Here is a 24,951-nt window from a genome sequence, read left to right on the forward strand (position 1 = left end):
GATCGGCATAATATTGTCACTCATCAGATTACTGTCAATTTTAGTCTGGTCTATAGGCTAACTCTTACGTGTGAAATTAGTTTTGGTATAGTTTGGATGGGCCGGCTGTGCAGGATGACTGTTTGGATGGGCCGGCTGTGCAGGATGACTGTTTGGATGGGCCGGCTGTGCAGGATGACTGTTTGGATGGGCCGGCTGTGCAGGATGACTGTTTGGATGGGCCGGCTGTGCAGGATGACTGTTTGGATGGGCCGGCTGTGCAGGATGACTGTTTGGATGGGCCAGCTGTGCAGGATGACTGTTTGGATGGGCCGGCTGTGCAGGATGACTGTTTGGATGGGCCGGCTGTGCAGGATGACTGTTTGGATGGGCCGGCTGTGCAGGATGACTGTTTGGATGGGCCGGCTGTGCAGGATGACTGTTTGGATGGGCCGGCTGTGCAGGATGACTGTTTGGATGGGCCGGCTGTGCAGGATGACTGTTTGGATGGGCCGGCTGTGCAGGATGACTGGCATCACGTAGCATGATTTCGTTTCCCACAATACATTTGATTAGTAATAGAGTTACAGTAAATAAAACAGTTTAAGCTTCTTTTTAAATTTAAAATGAAAAAGAGAACGGAATCACATGATTAACATGAGCGCCGACGTTGATAAATAGGCGTAACACAAAGCCATCATTACACTACTGTGGTTCTAAACGAAATCAACCTCTTCACCCTCCTTATCATTCAGGTAGGCCTCATTTATATTCAATTGTGAAGTAAGGTGCACAATTATCGCCCATTCATCCATTTGTCATTCATTCAGTGAGGAGTGAGAGACGCATTAGCGCCCCGGCTAGGTACCAACGTCCTACAGCACATCGTCTTGGGAATAGAAGTGGGGGAAAAAAGGCTCTAAATACTTTTCTGTTTGTGATTTCAAAATTCTGACAAATGAGCAATGTAAAATACAAACATTCAGGAAAATTTACAAAATGTCAGTGGCTGTTATTTGTAACGTAAAGGTTTGCATAGCGAAGCCAATACATTTAAGTTGGAGTTGATAGAGTTCAAAGTTTGTGTGTGTCCCTGGGCTCCTCTTGGAAGAAGACCAGTTGTCCCAGCCTACAGCAGTGCTACGTTATGTTTGACCTTTGTGAGTGTGTTGCTACGCTACGGGTGACCTTGGCTTTCTGCAGCAGGATAGTTTTCACACTTACTCTGTTTTTCCTCCCTCTCTCAGGTCACATGGAAGCTCACCCCCATCAACCAAAGCAAATTCCCTGTCAAATCTAGGTCTCAGACCCAACCCTACCTCCTCCGACTACCCCCTTTCCCGTCCTCTCTCCTACCCCACGTCCACCTTTCCCCTCCTCTCTATGACCTCAACCCCCATCTCTGGACTAGACCCTCCATTCCTACTTCACCCTTTCATAGACTAGACATATCATAGTAAATGTAAATCAAACATATGATGTGTTATGTTTGGTATGGTTCCATAAGACAGGTATGATATGTTATGTTTGGTACGGTTCCATAAGACAGGTATGATATGTTATGTTTGGTACGGTTCCATAAGACAGGTATGATATGTTATGTTTGGTACGGTTCCATAAGACAGGTATGATATGTTATGTTTGGTACGGTTCCATAAGACAGGTATGATATGTTATGTTTGGTATGGTTCCATAAGACAGGTATGATATGTTATGTTTGGTACGGTTCCATAAGACAGGTATGATATGTTATGTTTGGTACGGTTCCATAAGACAGGTATGATATGTTATGTTTGGTACGGTTCCATAAGACAGGTATGATATGTTATGTTTGGTATGGTTCCATAAGACAGGTATGATATGTTATGTTTGGTACGGTTCCATAAGACAGGTATGATATGTTATGTTTGGTACGGTTCCATAAGACAGGTATGATATGTTATGTTTGGTATGGTTCCATAAGACAGGTATGATATGTTATGTTTGGTATGGTTCCATAAGACAGGTTACTTAAGGCACAAACGAAAGGAAGGTATAATGCGAATGTCTAGCAACCCAACAGTTGTGTGTTTTGAATGTCATCACGGACAACTTTAGCATTTAAGCTAATTAGCAACTTTCCAACTACTTACTACTATATTTTAGCTATTTTGCAACTACTTAGCATGTTAGCTAACCCTTCCCCTAACCTTAACCCTTTAACCTAACTCCTACCCTTAAACCCCTAGCCTAGCTAACGTGAGCCAACTATCTAAGGTTAGCAACAACAAATTTGAATTCGTAACATATACGTTTTTTTTTGTTTTTTTTACATATTTGTAACATACTACATTTTGTAAATTCGTAACACATTGTACCAATTGCAATTCAGAAATGAATTATGGACATCCACATATAAATGCAAACCATACTAAACGTAACGTATATTAATAAATGGAGTGTTTCGGATTTACGTACAGAATCATACGAAACGATCTGAGACCAGGTTGTTTCCGCACCTCCCTCTAAACCTCTCCGACCCCAACCCTCCCTCCCCCTTTCCTCCCCCTCCCTCCCCTCTTTCTAGGCATTGTTTAAACTCATGAAAAAATAAATATGTATCTTTCCCAGTGATCACTGATCTAAGACGGTAATAACACATGTACAATAAATGGTTGGAGCGTTGCTCACCGTCTCTACTAGCCAATCTGTTACATTATGTTGATATTTACATTTTAGTCATTTAGCAGACGCTCTTATCCAGAGTGACTTACAGTTAGTGAGTGCATAATTTTCATAATGCCATTTGGGGTACACTCAATCTCTCTCCCCCTGTTTCCCTCCCTCTCTCCCTTTTCCTCCCTCTCTCTCCTTCGCTCCCTCTCTCTTTCCCTCCCTCCATCTCTCCCTCCTTCCCTACCTCTCCCCCCTCTCTCTCCTTCCCTCCCTCTCTCTCTCTTTCCCTCCTACCACCTAAACATGGAGAGGCCCCCAGAACAGGGGCCAAGTGGCTCCCTACCTCGACACACTTATTTATGTCCTGTCCTGGCCTGTCCTGTCCGCAACACAACACGACCGGTGAAATTTATTTCCCCTCAGAAAAATATAGGTTATTCCACATCTAAAATGTCTCTCTCCCTCTCTCTCCTTCTCTGCTGGGGCTGACGAACCATGAAATAGACTTTACATCACGTTAGCAGAGACATAGCAACAACCAGGACACTGCTCTTTCAGCCTCATTTTTCATCTACTTGTTTTTTCTACTGTAATCGAACACAGGGAGGTTCTCTCTCTATCCCACCTCTCTCCGTTCATGGCCTAAATAAGACATCTGTTCCTTGCCAGTGCTGGGTATATGACAGGCGAGGCTAAAGTAATGCAGAGAGATTTAGATCATTTTTACAATGCCTCCTCCCTCAAAACCCTCCCTCGGCTGATAAGCTGCAGTCTGGGAGTATCTGGGGGGTCTGCTGCTGATAGCCTGCCTTACAGGTAGTCACATGAGTAGACAGAAATAACCATAATACCCGTTTTGTACCAGCAGCGATTCCTCTTCCTCTTCCAATACAGGCTCACCCAGCTAGTATTACATTTGTATGTTGTTAGTCATTTTAGTAGACGCTCTTATCCAGAGCGACTTACAGTTAGTGAGTGCATACATTAAAAAAAAATAATAATCATAGTGGGCCCCCCTATGGCAATCAAACCCACAACCCTGGCGTTGCAAACGCCATGCTCTACCAACTGAGGTACATCCCTTCCGGGAAATTCCCTCCCCTACCCTGGACGACGCTGGGCCAATTGTGCGCCCCCCATGGGTATTATTGAACACACTCACTCACTAACTACCGGTAATGCTGCTGGCCATGCAGAATACAACATACATCTCTCATTATCCAATACTGAAAAGCAGGGCCGGCGTTATGGGCGGGCCTTAGAGGGCCTGGCCCACCCTACCGTACCTCCTTGCCCGTCCAAATAAAAATATTGAAATATTGATAATTTATTTGACCGAGACGCCCGCCCGACAGAAAAACGCATCAATCTCAGATAACACATCCAAGCGGGCGAAACAGCGCCCCCTCTGTCTCAGTATGTGTAGACCATGTATCTGATGCTTTCTGGATAAATATTGTATGGTATGTCATATTGTTTTTGGCCAGACAGCATCAGATACATGGGATACATACAGTAAGAGAGGAGGGCGCTGTTTCACTCACTCGCATGCCTTCTCTGGTGAGATAGTTTCAGCATAGAGGAAGAAGCGAAGCGAGAGGGCTCACTCTTGCCAAAAATCTGTCCAGGATTTCTATGGGCTTGATACGCAGACCTAAGCTTGCTGCCTGCCTTCCTGCCTTTGGGACAACGACTCCCATTGGTAGGTCGGAGACATGAGCATCTCATCATTGTATACAGATCTCTGGTTTCAGCCAAGGGAATTGGAAAGGAAAGTTGGTGGGAGCACAGTGCACAATTCGACTGCCGGCTTGCCCTAAAGTAAATTGATGTTTTGCCAAAATTATATAATTACTCCTATCTCAATAAAATCATTCAAAATACTTCACCAGAGAGAACCACAGAGGATCATTAGCTTCTTCTTCTTCAAAAAAAAAAAAAGCGGTGGATTGTTTCAAATCACAAGCACATAGGCCTCTGCCTATTTGGGAAGCTAGCAGTTTGGGGAGGCGAGGCGATAGGCATTGCTGATTATTGAGTTGCGGCTGTGTGTGATAATGAGTATAATTGTAAATGTTGCACCTGAGCACCCATAGAAATACCTGGCCTGCTGTGCGCAAATTGTAGGAAAGTGCCCATTCGTGGATGTCTGATTTCAGATAGTTTTAACTCACCACGTCCATCGCTAATAAGCTGAGCTTCACAGTACCTTTTTTCTTCACCTCACACATTAAGTCATCGAAGTCTGTATTTATTTTATATTTTTTACACCTATTGCGAATGTTAATAGTTCCTCACAGTAGTAATCTTTTCCAACACTCTCCCGGCCTCGATAATCAGTGTGAAAGAGAAAAAAAATAGCTGTCTGTCCCGAGCTCACTGGTGCGGGAAACTCTTGAGGGCCCGGAATAGACTAGTTGATCGATTTGATACAACGTTGCACTTCACTAGCGATAGCTCAAGTCAAGACAGATAGAAAGTGAGGCAGACAGGTGGAGTACAGAGATTAATGAGACTTTCAAATGCTGCAGAAATGTTTTGGTACCCTTCCCCAGATCTGTGCCTCGACACAATCCTGACAGACAGGTGGAGTACAGAGATGAATGTGATTGGAAAGAACCAGCCTTTAAAAAAAAAATAAAAAAAAATCAGGATATTTAGATGATGAAGTTATTGTTTTATTGCTGCATCTCAAGTTCCACGCGCTCCTTTCTTTAGCGGCCAATGGATCACGAGGTATCAATGTGTCCATATGGCAGAGGCTGGTGCATTAGTTTGATATTTTATCATTTTAATTCAGATTTTTATGATTAACCATGCGACAATGATTGAGAACTTTATTATTGAAATGAAAAACTGTCCCACGAAAAACGCGCTTATATAAAAATAACCATAACTGGCACGCAGCTCTGTAGAAAGGGCAGGATAAATTGTAAGCTTCCCCAAAATTGAAAACTCACGTGCCGCCTATGGTCTTTAATATAACACACACATAAAAATAAAAAATGAATAAACGTGGCCCCTTACGGAAATCAAATGCCCATCCAACTGATTCATTCAGGCACCGGCCCTGCTGAAAACCCCCAAGGAAGTGTAGCTAAAGACTAAAACACCCCAACCTGGGCCTTACACATACCAGCAGCCGGGTGTGTCAAAGCAAGAGGGAGAATTACAGAGAAGAAGAAGAAGAAGAAGGGGATGAGAGAGAGAGAGATATAAATACTAATATACTAGTTTCTAATTGGCTGGAGCAGTAGTTAGTTCCGCCCCAGCCCGTCTGCATGTACCCCCATTGGACTAATCATTTGCTAGATCACAAACTAAACATTATCTTGTTGCTGCAACTGTCTTATTCATCCTCATCTCTGTTATGCGCTTACATTTCAGTCATTTAGTTCTTATCCAGAGCGACTTATAGTTAAGTGAGTGCATACATTTTTCATACTGCCCCCCCCCCGTGGGAATCGAACCCACAACCCTGGCATTACAAGCGCCATGCTCTACCAACTGAGCTACATGGGGGGCCCATTGGTGAGCGCAAAAGACATCCCATGTAGCGGTGATGCTCCTCTTCAAAACAGCTTTCAAAAAGGTGTGTTTTCCTACGACTGCATTAAGAATGTTGTACAATGACACGTTTCTCTCACTCGCCATCTGAACGCGACAAGCTGACCAACTGAATGAGGTCAACTACTCTACTATGGGTGTTGTCTGATTTTGCTGTTGATTACTCGTGTTGTTGTTGGCTGATGAAAATAAAAAATGTGGAAAACAATTTTTCATTAGACAATCTAAAAATGTGCATGACTCAAGGTACCATCTGGCTCTCATTTGGATCATAGGTGCTGGGTCTCGGACCCGGCGGGACAAACTGAACTACTGTGTGTGTGAGTTGACCTCAGCACGGTTCACAAAGGGAGATAACTATACACTGGTTAGAGATACAGTGCATTCGGAAAGTATTCAGACCCCTTGACTTTTTCCACATTTTGTCACGTTACAGCCTTATTCTAAAATAGATGAAATAACACATTTTCCTCATCAATCTACACACAATACCCAATAATGGCAAAGCTAACACAGGTTTTTAGAAAGTTTAGCAAATTTATTAAAAACAAAAAACAGAAATACCTTATTTACATAAGTATTCAGACCATTTGCTATAAGACTCAAATTTGAGCTCAGGTGCATCCTGTTTCCATTGATTATCCTTCAGATGTTTTTACAACTTGATTGGAGTCCACCTGTGGTAAATTCAATTGATTGGACATGATTTGGAAAGGCACACACCTGTCTATTTATGGTCCCACAGTTGACAATACATGTCAGAGCAAAAACCAAGCCATGAGGTCGAAGGAATTGTCCGTAGAGCTCCGAGACAGGATTGTGTCGAGGCACAGATCTGGGGAAGGGTACCAAAACATTTCCGCAGCATTTGTAGGTCCCCAAGAACACAGTGGCCTCCATCATTCTTAAATGGAAGAAGTTTGGAACCACCAAGACTCTTCCTAGAGCTGGCCGCCCGGCCAAACTGAGCAATTGGGGGAGAAGGGCCATGGTCAGGGAGGTGACCAAGAACCCGATGGTCACTCTGACAGAGCTCCAGAGTTCCTCTGTTGAGATGGGAGAACCTTCCAGAAGGACAACCATCTCTGCAGCACTCCACCAGTCAGGCCTTTATGGTAGAGTTGCCAGACAGAAGCCACTCCTCAGTAAAAGGCACATGAAAGCGCACTTGGAGTTTGCCAAAGGCACCTAAAGACTCTTAGACCACGAGAAACAAGATTCTCTGGTCTGATGAAACCAAGATTGAACTCTTTGGCCTGAATGCCAAGCGTCACGTCTGGAGGAAACCTGACACCATCCCTACGGTGAAGCATGGTGGTGGCAGCATCATGCTGTGGGGATGTTTTTCAGCGGCAGGGACTGGGAGACTAGTCCGGATCGAGGGAAAGATGAACGGAGCAAAGTACAGAGAGATCCTTGATGAAAACCTGCTCCAGAGTGCTCAGGACCTCAGACTGGGGAGAAGGTTCACCTTCCAACAGGACAACGACCCTAAGCACACAGCCAAGATAAAGCAGGAGTGGCTTCGGGACAAGTCTCTGAATGTCCTTGAGTGGCACAGCCTGAGCCCAGACTTGAACCCGATCGAACATCTCTGGAGAGAACTGAAAATATCTGTGCAGCGACGCTCCTCATCCAACCTGACAGAGCTTGAGAGGATCTGCAGAGAAGAATGGGAGAAACTCCCCAAATACAGGTGTGCCAAGCTTGTAGCGTCATACCCAAGAAGACTCGATGCTGTAATCGCTGCCAAAGGTGCTTCAACAAAGTACTGTGTAAAGGTTCTGAATACTTATGTAAATGTTATATTTCAGTTTTTTTTGTAATACATTTGTAAACATTTCTATAAACCTGTTTTTGCTTTGTCATTGTGGGGTATTGTGTGTAGATTGATGAGGGAGAAAAACAATTTAAACAATTTTAGAATAAGGCTGTAACGTAACAAAATGTGGAAAAAGTCAAGGGGTCTGAATACTTTCCAAATGCATTGTATACTCTGGTGAGAGCAGAGAGCAGAGAGCAGAGAGGCACTTGGGCCTGAGGTGAAAACACACACACAGACACTATACACCCATAACCCGAAAGCAGAGCAGAAACTGGATGAAGCATAGAAAAAATAACTGTCAGAAGGATGACAGTCAGGCATCAGAGCGACAGTCAGGCATCAGAGTGACAGTCAGGCATCAGAGCGACAGTCAGGCATCAGAGCGACAGTCAGGCATCAGAGCGACAGTCAGGCATCAGAGCGACAGTCAGGCATCAGAGCGACAGTCAGGCATCAGCGCGACAGTCAGGCATCAGAGCGACAGTCAGGCATCAGAGCGACAGTCAGGCATCAGAGCGACAGTCAGGCATCAGAGCGACAGTCAGGCATCCGAGCGACAGTCAGACATCCGTGTGACAGTCAGGCATCAGAGCGACAGTCAGGCATCAGAGCGACAGTCAGGCATCAGAGCGACAGTCAGGCATCAGAGCGACAGTCAGGCATCAGAGCGACAGTCAGGCATCAGAGCGACAGTCAGGCATCAGAGCGACAGTCAGGCATCAGAGCGACAGTCAGGCATCCGTGTGACAGTCAGGCATCAGAGTGACAGTCAGGCATCCGTGTGACAGTCAGGCATCAGAGCGACAGTCAGGCATCAGAGCGACAGTCAGGCATCCGTGTGACAGTCAGGCATCAGAGCGACAGTCAGGCATCAGAGCGACAGTCAGGCATCAGAGCGACAGTCAGGCATCAGAGCGACAGTCAGGCATCAGAGCGACAGTCAGGCATCAGAGCGACAGTCAGGCATCAGAGCGGCAGTCAGGCATCAGAGCGGCAGTCAGGCATCAGAGCGACAGTCAGGCATCAGAGCGACAGTCAGGCATCAGAGCGAGTCAGGCATCAGAGCGACAGTCAGGCATCAGAGCGACAGTCAGGCATCAGAGCGACAGTCAGGCATCAGAGCGACAGTCAGGCATCAGAGCGACAGTCAGGCATCCGTGTGACAGTCAGGCATCAGAGTGACAGTCAGGCATCAGAGCGACAGTCAGGCATCCGTGTGACAGTCAGGCATCAGAGTGACAGTCAGGCATCAGAGCGACAGTCAGGCATCAGAGCGACAGTCAGGCATCAGAGCGACAGTCAGGCATCATAGCGGCAGTCAGGCATCAGAGCGGCAGTCAGGCATCAGAGCGACAGTCAGGCATCAGAGCGACAGTCAGGCATCAGAGCGACAGTCAGGCATCAGAGCGACAGTCAGGCATCAGAGCGACAGTCAGGCATCAGAGCGACAGTCAGGCATCAGAGCGACAGTCAGGCATCAGAGTGACAGTCAGGCATCCGTGTGACAGTCAGGCATCAGAGCGACAGTCAGGCATCCGTGTGACAGTCAGGCATCCGTGTGACAGTCAGGCATCCGTGTGACAGTCAGGCATCCGTGTGACAGTCAGGCATCAGAGCGACAGTCAGGCATCAGAGCGACAGTCAGGCATCCGTGTGACAGTCAGGCATCAGAGCGAGTGACGGAAGAAAAATAAATCTGTTTTGAAATGTTATAAAGGCCAATAACCTGCAGAACACCTGACAACCTGACTGATAGAAACATCAACAACACACCAGGTAAGTTTATATATATATATATTTTAATATTTAAACCCACTAAAAAGTTGTAAATAAACGTTTGAATGAAAGGCACAGTAGAATCAGACTTGCTGATTTAACACTCAAATGAAACATTCCAAAAGCGGACAGTTATTTATGCACATACAAATCCCTCCTCCAACAACTGAATGGACCAATCAGAATCCTCCAGGCCAGGTGAAACAGGACACATTCCTGATAACAACAAAAACAAGGGCGCGCGTCCCAAATGGTACCCTATTCCCTATATAGTGCACTACCTTCTGGTCTAAAGTAGTGCACTATATAGGGAATAGGGTGCCATAAGGCTCTGGTCTAAAGTAGTGCACTATATAGGGAATAGGGTGCCATTTCAGACGGGTGCAAGGAGATTCTAAACCGTAACTATAATAATCCAATCTATTATTTGGCCAAACTAGTCAGACAGGGGTCATTAAACTGCCCCTGGACCTGTGGAAGGACAACAAGCACTCTGGATCCGCTTTGCTAGCTTTGCTTTCCCATAGCATTTTCTGGAGATTAGAAATACAGCCCATTTAAAGCTTGATGGCTCAAAGTGATGCTGTGTGGTGAGGAGACAACGTTTAATATCGAACACAAACTCAAGAGATGTGAAATTACAACATGTGAGAAGTCAAATCTGGGCTGTTGAGGAAGTACATAATACACAGAGAACAGTTACGTTCAAACAGTCAGACAGTGGAACTGCAGGAGAGATTGGAGGACCCCTTAGAAAACTAAACAGCAAGCCATGAATCAATTACAGCCAATTAGAGACTCTGTAGGTACTGCAATCCACTGCAATGGAAATCCGACATTTACACTTTGGTCCGATTCTCCCAAATCACTTCCTGTCCTTGTTCTTTTACCCACTCACCACCACCCATCTGAAAGAACCTGATAGGTGAAATTAATATGATGATCTATCCAGTTCTTTAACCTCATCCTATCTATTGTGCACCGACAGTGATCGTGACTGATAGTGAAGGAAAGAACACAAGGAGAGGAGTCTATTTGGAATTGTTGGGACACACAGTCTGTTGAATACTTTGAAAACGCTTCCTTCCTTCCTTCCTTCCTTCCTTCCTTCCTTCCTTCCTTCCTTCCTTCCTTCCAGTAATCACTGATTCCACTAAATGTCTTTCACCTCAACTGATGTCAGATCAGAGCTTACACCAAGGAAGGAATTAAGGATCTATTTCATTTTTAACTACTCAAACAGGGCCCCCTATTTCAGCTTGGCTAACCCTGACCCTGGGCTTAGTTCTATTTCAGCTTGGCTAACCCTGACCCTGGGCTTAGTTCTATTTCAGCTTGGCTAACCTTGACCCTGTTTCCAGACACACGCAGAGGGAGGGAGTATCCTTTGGGCAGTCCTACAGGGTCAGAACAGCATTGCTTCATGGTACGGGGGGTAGTTCAGTGTTCCATATAGCCTCTTTGGTATATTCACAATATCATCTAATATATAACCTGTTCCTATTATATTCCTATGTACCTCCCTCTCTCCCACTCTATAGAAAAACCTTGATTGCCTGACTCCAGGGGAACTGGACATCGAGTGATTGATTAGAGTAGCAGGAAGTAAGACTTTTACAGCCACCAAGGATTTGTATTTTTCACCTCCCTCTCTTTACCTGCTGTGCCCAGGTCTCTGCAGCTGCCTGACTGTAGGTGGATCTGTGGGAGAGTTGAGCTAGCTACCTTCCCCTCAGCCCAAACCAGCCTTCTGACACACAGCAGAAATTTAAACACGCTCCTGTTCTGAGATTCATTCAACCCCAAACCATAAGCACAATAGATCATGTCAGAAAAAAAAAACCACATTGTTAAGATTCAAATGTTAGCAAACACAAGAGTCCTGATGGAGAGACGTCACATAGTCAGACAACCATAGGTTACGTTAGAGTAGCCATGGAGCCCCGGTCTTCCCTCAGCCTTCCCCCAGGATAGCAGCCCTGCTCTGGGGGGAGAGGGGTCTGTTGATCCCCCTTCTCCTGGTCCTTCAGCTCCAAGCACCTCATTCTCACCAGCTACCAAACAAAGTCAGAAGTCAATAACATAAACCAGCAGCAAAGGACTTTCTAGTTCCCTTTTAAACATCTCCTCTATGAGGCTTTTGCAGGTTGGTTTCCACCAGGAAAGGAGAGGACCAATCACTACTGCTGCTGCTGCCGTGTGACCAGTGAGGAGGAGATCTCCTGCACTTGAAGTGAGACGAGGAGGGTCAAGGTTCAAGTTCCTGGGGTCAAGGTCGGGGGTCAAACCCAAGCCCAACCCTGACCAGCCACGCTGAGCTGCAGGCTGCAGGCTACTGCTAACCGCCGGCTCCGTTCATTACCTCGCCGTGGCGGAGGCGGAGGAAACTAGCTGGGTGAGGTAGTCCCTCAGCTCCTTGGCGGCTGTGAAGCGTCCGTAGCGTTTTTTTGGGTTGGTGCACTCGTCCAACAGCGCTTCCAGCTGGCCGTCTTTGGCTATGTGGGCGGGGGGGTCGTGGAGCAGGCCGCCGGTGGTCCCTCGCCACGTGGCGTAGCGCGATAGCAGGTTCTGACACACGGCGTAGTAGTTGTGGTCCACGGTGACACGGTTACACAGAGACTCCTTGGAGAAGGACAGGCAGGCCTCTTTGTCACAGTCCTCGAAGCGACTCTCGTACCACACGTCATAGTTCTCTGGTTTATCTGGAGAGAGAGAGAGAGAGAGAGAGAGAGAGAGAGAGAGAGAGAGAGAGAGAGAGAGAGAGAGAGAGAGAGAGAGAGAGAGAGAGAGAGAGAGAGAGAGAGAGGGAGAGAGGGGGAGAGAGAGAGGGGCAGAGAGAGAGGGCAGAGAGAGAGAGAGAGAGAGAGAGAGAGAGAGAGAGAGAGAGAGAGAGAGAGAGAGGCAGAGAGAGAGAGAGAGAGAGAGAGAGAGAGAGAGAGAGAGGGAGAGAGAGAGGGGCAGAGAGAGAGAGAGAGAGAGAGGGGGCAGAGAGAGAGAGAGAGAGAGAGAGAGAGAGAGAGAGAGAGAGAGAGAGAGAGAGAGAGAGAGAGAGAGAGAGAGAGAGAGGGAGAGAGAGGGGGAGAGAGAGAGGGGCAGAGAGAGAGAGAGAGAGAGAGAGAGAGAGAGAGAGAGAGAGAGAGAGAGAGAGAGAGAGAGAGAGAGAGAGAGAGAGAGAGAGAGAGAGAGAGAGAGAGAGAGAGAGAGAGAGAGGGAGAGAGAGGGGGAGGGGGAGAGAGAGAGGGGCAGAGAGAGAGAGAGAGAGAGAGGAGAGAGGGAGAGAGGGGGAGAGAGAGGGGGGAGGGGGGGAGAGAGAGGGGGAGGGGGGAGAGAGAGAGAGGGGCAGAGAGTGGGGGAGAGAGACAGAGAGAGGTTAGACAGATACACTACTACTACTACTGAGAGATACGACTAGGAATACTGTGAGAGGGAATAGCCATGGTTAGAGTGAGTCCGTTACATTTCAGCAGCAGTAAATGCATAATTAATATACCTATCATTGTTGTGGGCTATTAAACATTTTCCAAAAAGCTGAACTGGAATTGATCCAGACTGATCAAACGCTAGTGATGGGAACTGATTATGTTTCACGATAACAATTCAGAACCCTTCATTAGCCTACGACGTGAATGGACCGTCCACGGCAGCTTCCAGCGAGGTGTTTTAAAATGGCTGCTAGGCCGTCTATTTTTAAATACGTTTTCAATTGTCACGTGTAGGAGGAAAATCTAAAAGGAACACCTTACACAGTGCTTCATTGGTAAATTGGGAGGTCGGAAACTAAAAGTGAGCCGAGAGACGGGTGACCTGGGGGGCTGTGAGGTACCCGAGAGCATAACAAATATATAATTGCAGTTGCATACTGCAGTAGAGGCACTTGCAGAAGTTACACACATGGGTATTTTATTTTATTTTTAAGCCCAGGGTCCGGTTTGCCTTTTCTAAACGCATTTCATCATTTCAGATGACTGGAGACTTTAGCTAAAATCGTTTTAAATACCTCACAAGTGATCAAAATGACGGGCTACTTTGACACGGACAAACTGAGAATCTGATATCAATAGAAACCACCTAGTATTGAATCCATCAATAGCCTAGGCCTTGGTGTGTGGAGGAGACAAATATTGTACAATATGAAGAGGAAATTAGTCCTAAAAAAGCTTTCCAGTTCACTGACTCACCCAATAATGCGCAGCTCACTCACCGACGACGGCCGATGCGCTTTTGCCAAAAGCCTTTCTCTCTCTCTCTCTCTCTCTCGCTCTCTCGTTTTTAAACAATGCTGTTCGCTCAATAGGCCAAATGGATTCTCTTTTCAGCAGAATCCATTTGCTTTCCAACCTGTGTTTTCCCCACGATTGTATTTGAAATATTTTGCGAAAGGCCTGTTTTGTCGGCATGCCGTTCACTGACAGATTTGCCGCGCTTACCCGACTGCAGGCCTGTGATTGGGCTACAAACAATCAACAGCTAGGCTATTTATTTTAAATAAGCTATTGATCCTCTGCGGCTAAATTATAGCCCTACTCATGGTGTAGTATTTTGATTTATTTAATTTATTTCTGAACCGACAGATGTAATTCTATAAATTCTGGCAAAGTTATTTCAGTTTATCAGGGGTGCTGCGGAACCTCCAGCACCGTTCCCACGGCGATGATTCTATAAGGAAATACATGATGAAGTGCAACGCTGGGGAGATGAGAGCTGCAGGCTCACGTCTATCAGAGCAGAGAGCTGGAGAGAGAGATCATAGAAAGGTCTGATACAGGCTTCTCACCACAGCAATGGACACGCGTTGGACTACGCAGGATACAATGTTAAACCACAAACCCAAGCTGGCCCAACACAAATCAATTCTTAGAATATCAGGCACGTTTTCAAACTACGTTTTTTTTTTTTTTTTTTTTTTTAAGAGGGCAGGAGAATTACAGAGGAGCCAACTTGAATTTGTTTTTACATTGCAAACAGTGACAATTATTTTTCATGCCAGGAGATGTACCGGCAAATGGGTTCCCGAAACTAAACAGTCCAAAACGGAGAGGTGCCGGATCCTGTTCTGGCACTGACCTTACATGACCAGGGCCTTAAGGAGATTACTGCAAGAGTCTGTGTCATCGGAGGCAATTATAGAAATGTTTTTGGGATACATACAACCAATCAAAAAACTAATTTAACATTTAATCTGGCAGAAAATAGACAAACAAATGTGTTTTATTGAACCAATCAATTTGGACCTGTTCCTTTCTCCTTCATGAGGGAGAAAGCAGATCAATAGCTAGAGAGGAGGATGATGTACTCCTGAGTGGCGCAGTGGTCTAAGGCACTGCATCGCAGTGCTAACTGTGCCACTAGAGATCCTGGTTCGAATCCAGGCTCTGTCGCAGCCGGCCGCGACCGGGAGACTCATGGGCGGCGCACAATTGGCCCAGCGTTGTCCAGGGTAGGGGAGGGAATGGCCGGCAGGGATGTAGCTCAGTTGATAGAGCATGGCGTTTGCAATGCCAGGGTTGTGGGTTTGATTCCCACGGGGGGCAAGTATAAAAAAATAAATGTATTCACTAACTGTAAGTCGCTCTGGATAAGAGCGTCTGCTAAATGACTAAAATGTAAATGTAAATGTAATGATCCCTGAGGATTCTAACATAATCAGAGTATCAGCGGTTCTAATGCAGTGGTCCTCCGGCCCTGTCAGAAATGACTCAATCACCCTGCTGCTGAAACACAACACACTGCTGCCCCGTCAGCCCACTAGGGTCCCTCACAGCCCCCCCTGCTGCCCCGTCAGCCCACTAGGGTCCCTCACAGCCCCCTGCCCCCGGCCAGCCCACTAGGGTCCCTCACAGCCCTTCCTGCTGCCCCGTCAGCCCACTAGGGTCCCTCACAGCCCCCCCTGCTGCCCCGTCAGCCCACTAGGGTCCCTCACAGCTGCCCCGTCAGCCCACTAGGGTCCCTCACAGCCCCCCTGCTGCCACGTCAGCCCACTAGGGTCCCTCACAGCCCCCCCTGCTGCCCCGTCAGCCCACTAGGGTCCCTCACAGCCCCCCCTGCTGCCCCGTCAGCCCACTAGGGTCCCTCACAGCCCCCCTGCTGCCCCGTCAGCCCACTAGGGTGCCTCACAGCCCCCCCTGCTGCCCCGTCAGCCCACTAGGGTCCCTCACAGCCCCCCTGCTGCCCCGTCAGCCCACTAGGGTCCCTCACAGCCCCCCTGCTGCCCCGTCAGCCCACTAGGGTCCCTCACAGCCCCCCTGCTGCCCCGTCAGCCCACTAGGGTCCCTCACAGCCCCCCTGCTGCCCCGTCAGCCCACTAGGGTCCCTCACAGCCCCCCTGCTGCCCCGTCAGCCCACTAGGGTCCCTCACAGCCCCCCTGCTGCCCCGTCAGCCCACTAGGGTCCCTCACAGCCCCCCCTGCTGCCCCGTCAGCCCACTAGGGTCCCTCACAGCCCCCCCTGCTGCCCCGTCAGCCCACTAGGGTCCCTCACAGCCCCCCCTGCTGCCCCGTCAGCCCACTAGGGTCCCTCACATCCGATAATAAGCTACCGAGCTCTGTTGACGGAGCGGCGCAGGTTTCTCGTAACAACTTTAGAGGATTTTACATTTTGTGGTCGTAGTCTTCAAAGTTGTTTCCGTGGGTCACAAAAAACCTAAATGATCATGACCCGAACTGAATTAAATGTAAAAGGCTTTGAAAAATGTATATGAAAAGCGCATACTAATATATGAAAAAAATGTAATGTTTGAAATCGATATCCATCCTACCGCTATACTGTTTTATGTCCTGCGGATTCGAGAAGAAAGATGAGGAGTTTAACGGGAAAGTGTGACTGGCAGGTAGCAGTAGCCCTAATTCTGGACCAGAAACCAGACTAGCCGGTGCGATGCAATTTTACAGACTTTTTTCCTCTGGCCTCCATTGATTTAGTCACCCTAATTATGGATCATCCTACAAGAGTAAAAACTCCAATCACTTTTTTAACAGATTATGAGACATGAGGTTTTACCTTTTGAACGGATATTATATAGACATGAGGTTTTACCTTTTGAACGGATATTATGAGACATGAGGTTTTACCTTTTGAACGGATATTATATAGACATGAGGTTTTACCTTTTGAACGGATATTATGAGACGTGAGGTTTTACCTTTTGAACGGATATTATGAGACGTGAGGTTTTACCTTTTGAACGGATATTATATAGACGTGAGGTTTTACCTTTTGAACGGATATTATGAGACATGAGGTTTTACCTTTTGAACGGATATTATGAGACATGAGGTTTTACCTTTTGAACGGATATTATGAGACATGAGGTTTTACCTTTTGAACGGATATTATGAGACGTGAGGTTTGGTCCAACGGTGTTCTTAGAGGATTATCTATACAATTAACAGCCATTGGTCAAAATATGCATTTTTTGATTGGACACCCTGCACAGTGGTGGCGTGGGACCAGTTGTAGGGCTTGGGAGGAGTGTGTGTGTCTGTGTGTGTGTACAGGGGGGTTAGTGTGTGTGTGTGTGTGTGTACAGGGGGGTTAGTGTGTATGTGTGTGTGTGTGTGTGTGTGTGTGTACAGGGGGGTTAGTGTGTGTGTGTGTGTGTGTACAGGGGGGTTAGTGTGTGTGTGTGTGTGTGTGTGTGTGTACAGGGGGTTAGTGTGTGTGTGTGTGTGTGTGTGTGTGTGTGTGTGTGTGTGTGTACAGGGGGTTAGTGTGTATGTGTGTGTGTGTGTGTGTGTGTGTGTACAGGGGGTTAGTGTGTATGTGTGTGTGTGTGTGTGTGTGTGTGTACAGGGGGTTAGTGTGTGTGTGTGTGTGTGTACAGGGGGGTTAGTGTGTGTGTGTGTGTGTGTGTGTGTGTACGGGGGTTAGTGTGTGTGTGTGTGTGTGTGTGTGTACAGGGGGGTTAGTGTGTGTGTGTGTGTGTGTGTGTACAGGGGGTTAGTGTGTGTGTGTGTGTGTGTGTGTACAGGGGGTTAGTGTGTGTGTGTGTGTGTGTACAGGGGGGTTAGTGTGTGTGTGTGTGTGTGTGTGTGTGTACAGGGGGTTAGTGTGTGTGTGTGTGTGTGTGTGTGTGTGTGTGTGTGTGTACACAGGGGGTTAGTGTGTGTGTGTGTGTGTACAGTGGGGTTAGTGTGTGTGTGTGTGTGTGTGTGTGTGTGTGTGTGTGTGTGTGTGTGTGTACAGGGGGTTAGTGTGTGTGTGTGTGTGTGTGTGTGTGTGTGTACAGGGGGGTTAGTGTGTGTGTGTGTGTGTGTGTGTGTGTGTGTGTGTGTGTGTGTGTGTGTGTGTGTGTGTGTGTGTGTGTGTGTGTGTGTGTGTGTGTGTGTGTGTGTGTGTGTGTGTGGGAGATATTATGACAGTTCCTTCCTCTTGGAGCATCTATGGCTGTTTGTCAGTAAGTTTCCTTCTGCAGGACAGACTGGGGCAAAGTTAGCCACTCATCTCCATCTAGTCAGATCTGTGCATTGCTTTGATAGTGATGTACAAGCTAGACATACAGGCCTCGCAGAACCAGTAAGAAAACATTTCTAGGTGTACCATCACCCCAATCCCCTCCAGCCTAGATCAGACTGGCACTAGAGGAGAGAGAGAAACACGATATCAGATGGATAAACGATTAAATACAGAATGTGGTAATGTGATGTAGTGCCTCAGCAGTGTTTAAGTCTCTAGTCAGTCGGTCAGTCAGTCAGTCAGCCAGTCAGTCAGTCAACCAGCCAGCCAGTCAGCCAGCCAGCCAGTCAGCCAGCCAGTCAGTCAGCCAGTCAGTCAGCCAGTCAGCCAGTCAGTCAGCCAGCCAGTCAGTCAGTCAGTCAGCCAGTCAGTCAGTCAGTCAGCCAGTCAGCCAGCCAGTCAGCCAGCCAGTCAGTCAGTCAGTCAGTCAGTCAGCCAGCCAGCCAGTCAGCCAGCCAGTCAGCCAGTCAGTCAGCCAGCCAGCCAGCCAGTCACACAGGGCACGTGAAGGACACACACACACACCGGGTGTCATAGTAACAGAGAAAACTCCACCTCTTAATATCACACCGCAAACCGATGACACCCACACACAATCCCCAACCCCCTCCCCCGCGGTGCGACAACACCAACTCACAAACTCATAACTCTCTACAACCCTACACACCTCTCTCTCCCCCCTCCCTCCCTCCCTCCCTCCCTCCCTCCCTCCCTCCCCCGCAGTGTGACAACACCAACTCACACCCCCTCCCCCATATAGTGTAACAACTCACTCTGTTTGATCAGTCTCTTGTCGGCCACCAGGACGTTCTCAGCGTCCACCACGATGACCTTGCCGTCCCGCGGCCCCACGGCAAAGTTATCAAAGCTCACGTCCAGCAGGTAGAGGGCGAACTCAAAGTCGTTGTTGGTGAGCTGCTCAGCGATGTCCATCAGCTGTCTAGCCAGGTCAACCCTCTTCTCCCACGGAGCGTTGTAGAAAGACCACAGCTCCTCACCGACGTAGTTCACTGCCACCACGCGACCACACGCTCCCAGGTACTTGGCAAACGGCCAGCCCTCGTCTGACGGGAAACTCTACAGGAGACGGGGAGAAAGAAGGGATGTTGGTTATTAGAGGAGAGGAGAATAGTGGAAGAAGAAAGGAGGTCTGTAGGGGGTCTGTATGAGGTCTGTAGGGGGTCTGTATGAGGTCTGTATGAGGTCTGTAGGGGGTCTGTATGAGGTCTGTAGGGAGTCTGTATGAGGTCTGTAGGGGGTCTGTATGAGGTCTGTAGGGAGTCTGTATGAGGTCTGTAGGGAGTCTGTATGAGGTCTGTAGGGAGTCTGTATGAGGTCTGTAGGGAGTCTGTATGAGGTCTGTAGGGAGTCTGTATGAGGTCTGTAGGGAGTCTGTATGAGGTCTGTATGGGGTCTGTATGAGGTCTGTAGGGGGTCTGTATGAGGTCTGTAGGAGGTCTGTATGAGGTCTGTAGGGAGTCTGTATGAGGTCTGTAGGGAGTCTGTATGAGGTCTGTATGAGGTCTGTAGGGAGTCTGTATGAGGTCTGTAGGGGGTCTGTATGAGGTCTGTAGGGAGTCTGTATGAGGTCTGTAGGGAGTCTGTATGAGGTCTGTAGGGGGTCTGTATGAGGTCTGTAGGAGGTCTGTAGGGGGTCTGTATGAGGTCTGTAGGGGGTCTGTATGAGGTCTGTATGGGGTCTGTATGAGGTCTGTAGGGGGTCTGTAGGGGGTCTGTATGAGGTCTGTAGGGGGTCTGTATGAGGTCTGTAGGGGGTCTGTAGGGGTCTGTATGAGGTCTGTAGGGAGTCTGTATGAGGTCTAAGGGAGTCTGTATGAGGTCTAAGGGAGTCTGTATGAGGTCTGTATGAGGTCTGTAGGGAGTCTGTATGAGGTCTGTAGGGGGTCTGTATGAGGTCTGTAGGGGGTCTGTATGAGGTCTGTAGGGAGTCTGTATGAGGTCTGTAGGGGGTCTGTATGAGGTCTGTAGGGAGTCTGTATGAGGTCTGTAGGGGGTCTGTATGAGGTCTGTAGGGAGTCTGTATGAGGTCTGTAGGGGGTCTGTATGAGGTCTGTATGAGGTCTGTAGGGGGTCTGTAGGGGGTCTGTATGGGGTCTGTAGGGGGTCTGTATGAGGTCTGTAGGGAGTCTGTATGAGGTCTGTAGGGAGTCTGTATGAGGTCTGTAGGGGGTCTGTATGAGGTCTGTAGGGGGTCTGTATGAGGTCTGTAGGAGGTCTGTATGAGGTCTGTAGGGAGTCTGTATGAGGTCTGTAGGGAGTCTGTATGAGGTCTGTATGAGGTCTGTAGGGGGTCTGTAGGGGGTCTGTAGGGGGTCTGTATGGGGTCTGTAGGGGGTCTGTATGAGGTCTGTAGGGAGTCTGTATGAGGTCTGTAGGGAGTCTGTATGAGGTCTGTAGGGGGTCTGTATGAGGTCTGTAGGGGGTCTGTATGAGGTCTGTAGGGGGTCTGTATGAGGTCTGTAGGGAGTCTGTATGAGGTCTGTAGGGAGTCTGTATGAGGTCTGTAGGGAGTCTGTATGAGGTCTGTAGGAGGTCTGTAGGGGGTCTGTATGAGGTCTGTAGGGGGTCTGTATGAGGTCTGTATGGGGTCTGTATGAGGTCTGTAGGGGGTCTGTAGGGGGTCTGTATGAGGTCTGTAGGGAGTCTGTATGAGGTCTGTAGGGAGTCTGTATGAGGTCTGTAGGGAGTCTGTATGAGGTCTGTAGGGAGTCTGTATGAGGTCTAAGGGAGTCTGTATGAGGTCTAAGGGAGTCTGTATGAGGTCTAAGGGAGTCTGTATGAGGTCTGTATGAGGTCTGTAGGGAGTCTGTATGAGGTCTGTAGGGGGTCTGTAGGGGGTCTGTAGGGGGTCTGTATGAGGTCTGTAGGGAGTCTGTATGAGGTCTGTAGGGAGTCTGTATGAGGTCTAAGGGAGTCTGTATGAGGTCTAAGGGAGTCTGTATGAGGTCTGTATGAGGTCTGTAGGGAGTCTGTATGAGGTCTGTAGGGGGTCTGTATGAGGTCTGTAGGGGGTCTGTATGAGGTCTGTAGGGAGTCTGTATGAGGTCTGTAGGGGGTCTGTATGAGGTCTGTAGGGGGTCTGTATGGGGTCTGTAGGGGGTCTGTAGGGGGTCTGTAGGGGGTCTGTATGAGGTCTGTAGGGGGTCTGTATGAGGTCTGTAGGAGGTCTGTATGAGGTCTGTAGGGAGTCTGTATGAGGTCTGTAGGGAGTCTGTATGAGGTCTGTAGGGAGTCTGTATGAGGTCTAAGGGAGTCTGTATGAGGTCTGTAGGGGGTCTGTATGAGGTCTGTAGGGGGTCTGTAGGGGGTCTGTATGAGGTCTAAGGTAGTCTGTATGAGGTCTAAGGGAGTCTGTATGAGGTCTAAGGGAGTCTGTATGAGGTCTAAGGGAGTCTGTATGAGGTCTGTAGGGGGTCTGTATGAGGTCTGTAGGGGGTCTGTAGGGGGTCTGTATGAGGTCTAAGGGAGTCTGTATGAGGTCTAAGGGAGTCTGTATGAGGTCTGTAGGGGGTCTGTAGGGGGTCTGTATGAGGTCTAAGGGAGTCTGTATGAGGTCTAAGGGAGTCTGTATGAGGTCTGTAGGGAGTCTGTATGAGGTCTGTAGGGGGTCTGTATGAGGTCTGTATGCAAAGTGAATGAAATCGTATCAAACTTCAGTTGAAGTTGCATTTAAAAGTGCAACACTTAACAGTAAAAACAACACTACTTAAGAAATATACACGCCAAACCCAAAACAAATTCAGCAATTTTCGCATTTCCTGCACTTTTATTATCATGTCCACACTGTTGCCACACAGCATGATATGGACAAACAAATCGCGGTTTAGTTTATTGAACTGTTGGAATCATGGAAATATATTGATTATTCTAATTATGTAGTTGGAATATAGTGGGACGCACCTTGAATACATCGTTGTTTGACATGACAACAAATGAATAAGCCAGTGAGGAATTATTGACCGGGTAGGAACCAAAGTTTGTCAGTGTTTCAAGGTGACCCTAATTAGATGTTACATTACATGACATGACACATTACCTCATGCTAGCTAGCTAGCCAACATATTCATGCTTCACCTATTCCTCTCTGATAAGATACCGTTGCACACACATGCTTATCTAGCACTGGTACCAGGCAGTATTAGCTAACTAGCTTTGCTCTGACTCTTAGTGCATTTAGCTAGCTGGCCAGCTAACGAGCAACTATCGGCTAACACAAATTATTTTAGCAACACCTTGCTAAGAAAAGTCAAACTAGCAAACAGTATTTTGCAGACAGTAAGATGCAAAAAAAAAGGAATAGTGAAATTATAGAACGCTTGTGTCACCAACATTGTTGCATCCATCAAGACCACGAGGAGTGAACGGCAAGAAAGTGCCCGTGACTCCGTGGCCGAGCAACTGCTCTCTCCTTGAGTGACGGGGGCTTGGTTTGGTTAGCGGCATGCAGCAAGAGAGAGAGAGAGAGAGAGAGAGAGAGAGAGAGAGAGAGAGAGAGAGAGAGAGAGAGAGAGAGAGAGAGAGAGAGAGAGAGAGAGAGAGAGAGAGAGAGAGAGAGAGAGACAGAGAGAGAGAGAGAGAGAGAGAACAGAGAGAGAGACAGAGAGAGAGAGAGAGAGAGACAGAGAGAGACAGAGAGAGACAGAGAGAGACAGAGAGAGACAGAGAGAGAGAGAGAGAGAGAGAGAGAGAGAGAGAGAGAGAGAGAGAGAGAGAGAGAGAGAGACAGAGAGAGACAGAGAGAGAGAGAGACAGAGAGAGAGAGAGAGAGAGAGAGACAGAGAGAGAGAGAGAGAGAGACAGAGAGACAGAGAGAGAGAGAGAGAGAGAGAGAGAGAGAGAGAGAGAGAGACAGAGAGAGAGAGAGACAGAGAGAGACAGAGAGAGACAGAGAGAGAGAGAGAGAGAGAGAGAGAGACAGAGACAGAGAGAGACAGAGAGAGACAGAGAGAGACAGAGAGAGACAGAGAGAGAGAGAGAGAGAGAGAGAGAGAGAGAGAGAGAGAGACAGAGAGACAGAGAGAGACAGAGAGAGACAGAGAGAGAGAGAGAGAGAGAGACAGAGAGACAGAGAGACAGAGAGAGACAGAGAGAGACAGAGAGACAGAGAGAGACAGAGAGAGACAGAGAGAGAGAGAGAGAGAGAGAGAGAGAGAGAGAGAGAGAGAGAGAGAGACAGAGAGAGACAGAGAGAGACGAGAGAGACAGAGAGAGACAGAGAGAGACAGAGAGAGAGAGAGAGAGAGAGACAGAGAGAGAGAGAGAGAGAGAGAGAGAGAGCAGAGAGAGACAGAGAGAGAGAGAGAGAGAGAGACAGAGAGAGAGAGAGAGAGAGAGAGAGAGAGAGAGAGAGACAGAGAGAGAGACAGAGAGAGAGAGAGAGACAGAGAGAGACAGAGAGAGAGAGAGAGACAGAGAGAGACAGAGAGAGAGAGAGAGAGAGAGAGAGAGAGAGAGATGACTCAAGAAGCAAACGGAGTAAACTATACAAAACTGACATTGAAATACCGTTATAGAAGGTAAAGTAAAAACTCAAACTGGTCCGTGCATCAATACCGGTTTATAGTAAAATACTGCCCAGCCCTAACTAGTAACAGCACATTTCCATGGAGGCTGCTAGCTAAATATGCTAACGAGCACAAACAACAATATACTAATTACAAAGACAGGCAATCCAGCTCATAAAGCTACACATATAGGAGCTAGGGAAAAATATATAAAACGCATAAGAAATGTCTTTCTACGTTTTGGACTCACATACTCCCCCTGTCAATACACAGCTGGACTCACCTACTCCCCCTGTCAATACACAGCTGGACTCACATACTCCCCCTGTCAATACACAGCTGGACTCACCTACTCCCCCTGTCAATACACAGCTGGACTCACATACTCCCATACTGTCAATACACAGCTGGACTCACATACTCCCATACTGTCAATACACAGCTGGACTCACCTACTCCCATACTGTCAATACACAGCTGGACTCACCTACTCCCATACTGTCAATACACAGCTGGACTCACATACTCCCATACTGTCAATACACAGCTGGACTCACATACTCCCATACTGTCAATACACAGCTGGACTCACATACTCCCCCTGTCAATACACAGCTGGACTCACCTACTCCCATACTGTCAATACACAGCTGGACTCACCTTCTCCCCCTGTCAATACACAGCTGGACTCACATACTCCCATACTGTCAATACACAGCTGGACTCACCTACTCCCCCTGTCAATACACAGCTGGACTCACCTACTCCCATACTGTCAATACACAGCTGGACTCACATACTCCCATACTGTCAATACACAGCTGGACTCACATACTCCCCCTGTCAATACACAGCTGGACTCACATACTCCCATACTGTCAATACACAGCTGGACTCACATACTCCCCCTGTCAATACACAGCTGGACTCACATACTCCCATACTGTCAATACACAGCTGGACTCACATACTCCCCCCTGTCAATACACAGCTGGACTCACCTACTCCCCCTGTCAATACACAGCTGGACTCACATACTCCCCCTGTCAATACACAGCTGGACTCACATACTCCCATACTGTCAATACACAGCTGGACTCACATACTCCCCCTGTCAATACACAGCTGGACTCACCTACTCCCCCTGTCAATACACAGCTGGACTCACATACT

The 24,951-nt window shown here is 47.8% G+C and overlaps 1 protein-coding gene and 1 non-coding gene across 2 annotated transcripts in view; both read right to left on the reverse strand.

Annotated features, from left to right (window-relative positions):
* Positions 1 to 6,079: 6,079 nt before the first annotated feature.
* On the reverse strand, positions 6,080 to 6,159 carry trnat-ugu. Its single transcript has one exon. It is a non-coding gene; the product is annotated as a tRNA-Thr (tRNA).
* Positions 6,160 to 11,237: 5,078 nt separating this feature from the next.
* The window catches only part of LOC121569959 (divergent protein kinase domain 2A), a 120,972-nt gene continuing 107,258 nt past the window's right edge, over positions 11,238 to 24,951 (reverse strand). The window contains exons 3-4 of the mRNA XM_041881325.2: positions 19,027 to 19,330; positions 11,238 to 12,504 (exon numbers count right to left, since the gene is read on the reverse strand). Of these exons, the coding sequence (XP_041737259.1) occupies positions 12,161 to 12,504; positions 19,027 to 19,330 (648 nt within the window). The 3' untranslated portion in view covers positions 11,238 to 12,160. The remainder of the gene's footprint in view (positions 12,505 to 19,026; positions 19,331 to 24,951) is intronic.

Source organism: Coregonus clupeaformis, chromosome 7, assembly GCF_020615455.1.
Source record: "Coregonus clupeaformis isolate EN_2021a chromosome 7, ASM2061545v1, whole genome shotgun sequence".
Lineage (NCBI taxonomy): Eukaryota > Metazoa > Chordata > Actinopteri > Salmoniformes > Salmonidae > Coregonus > Coregonus clupeaformis.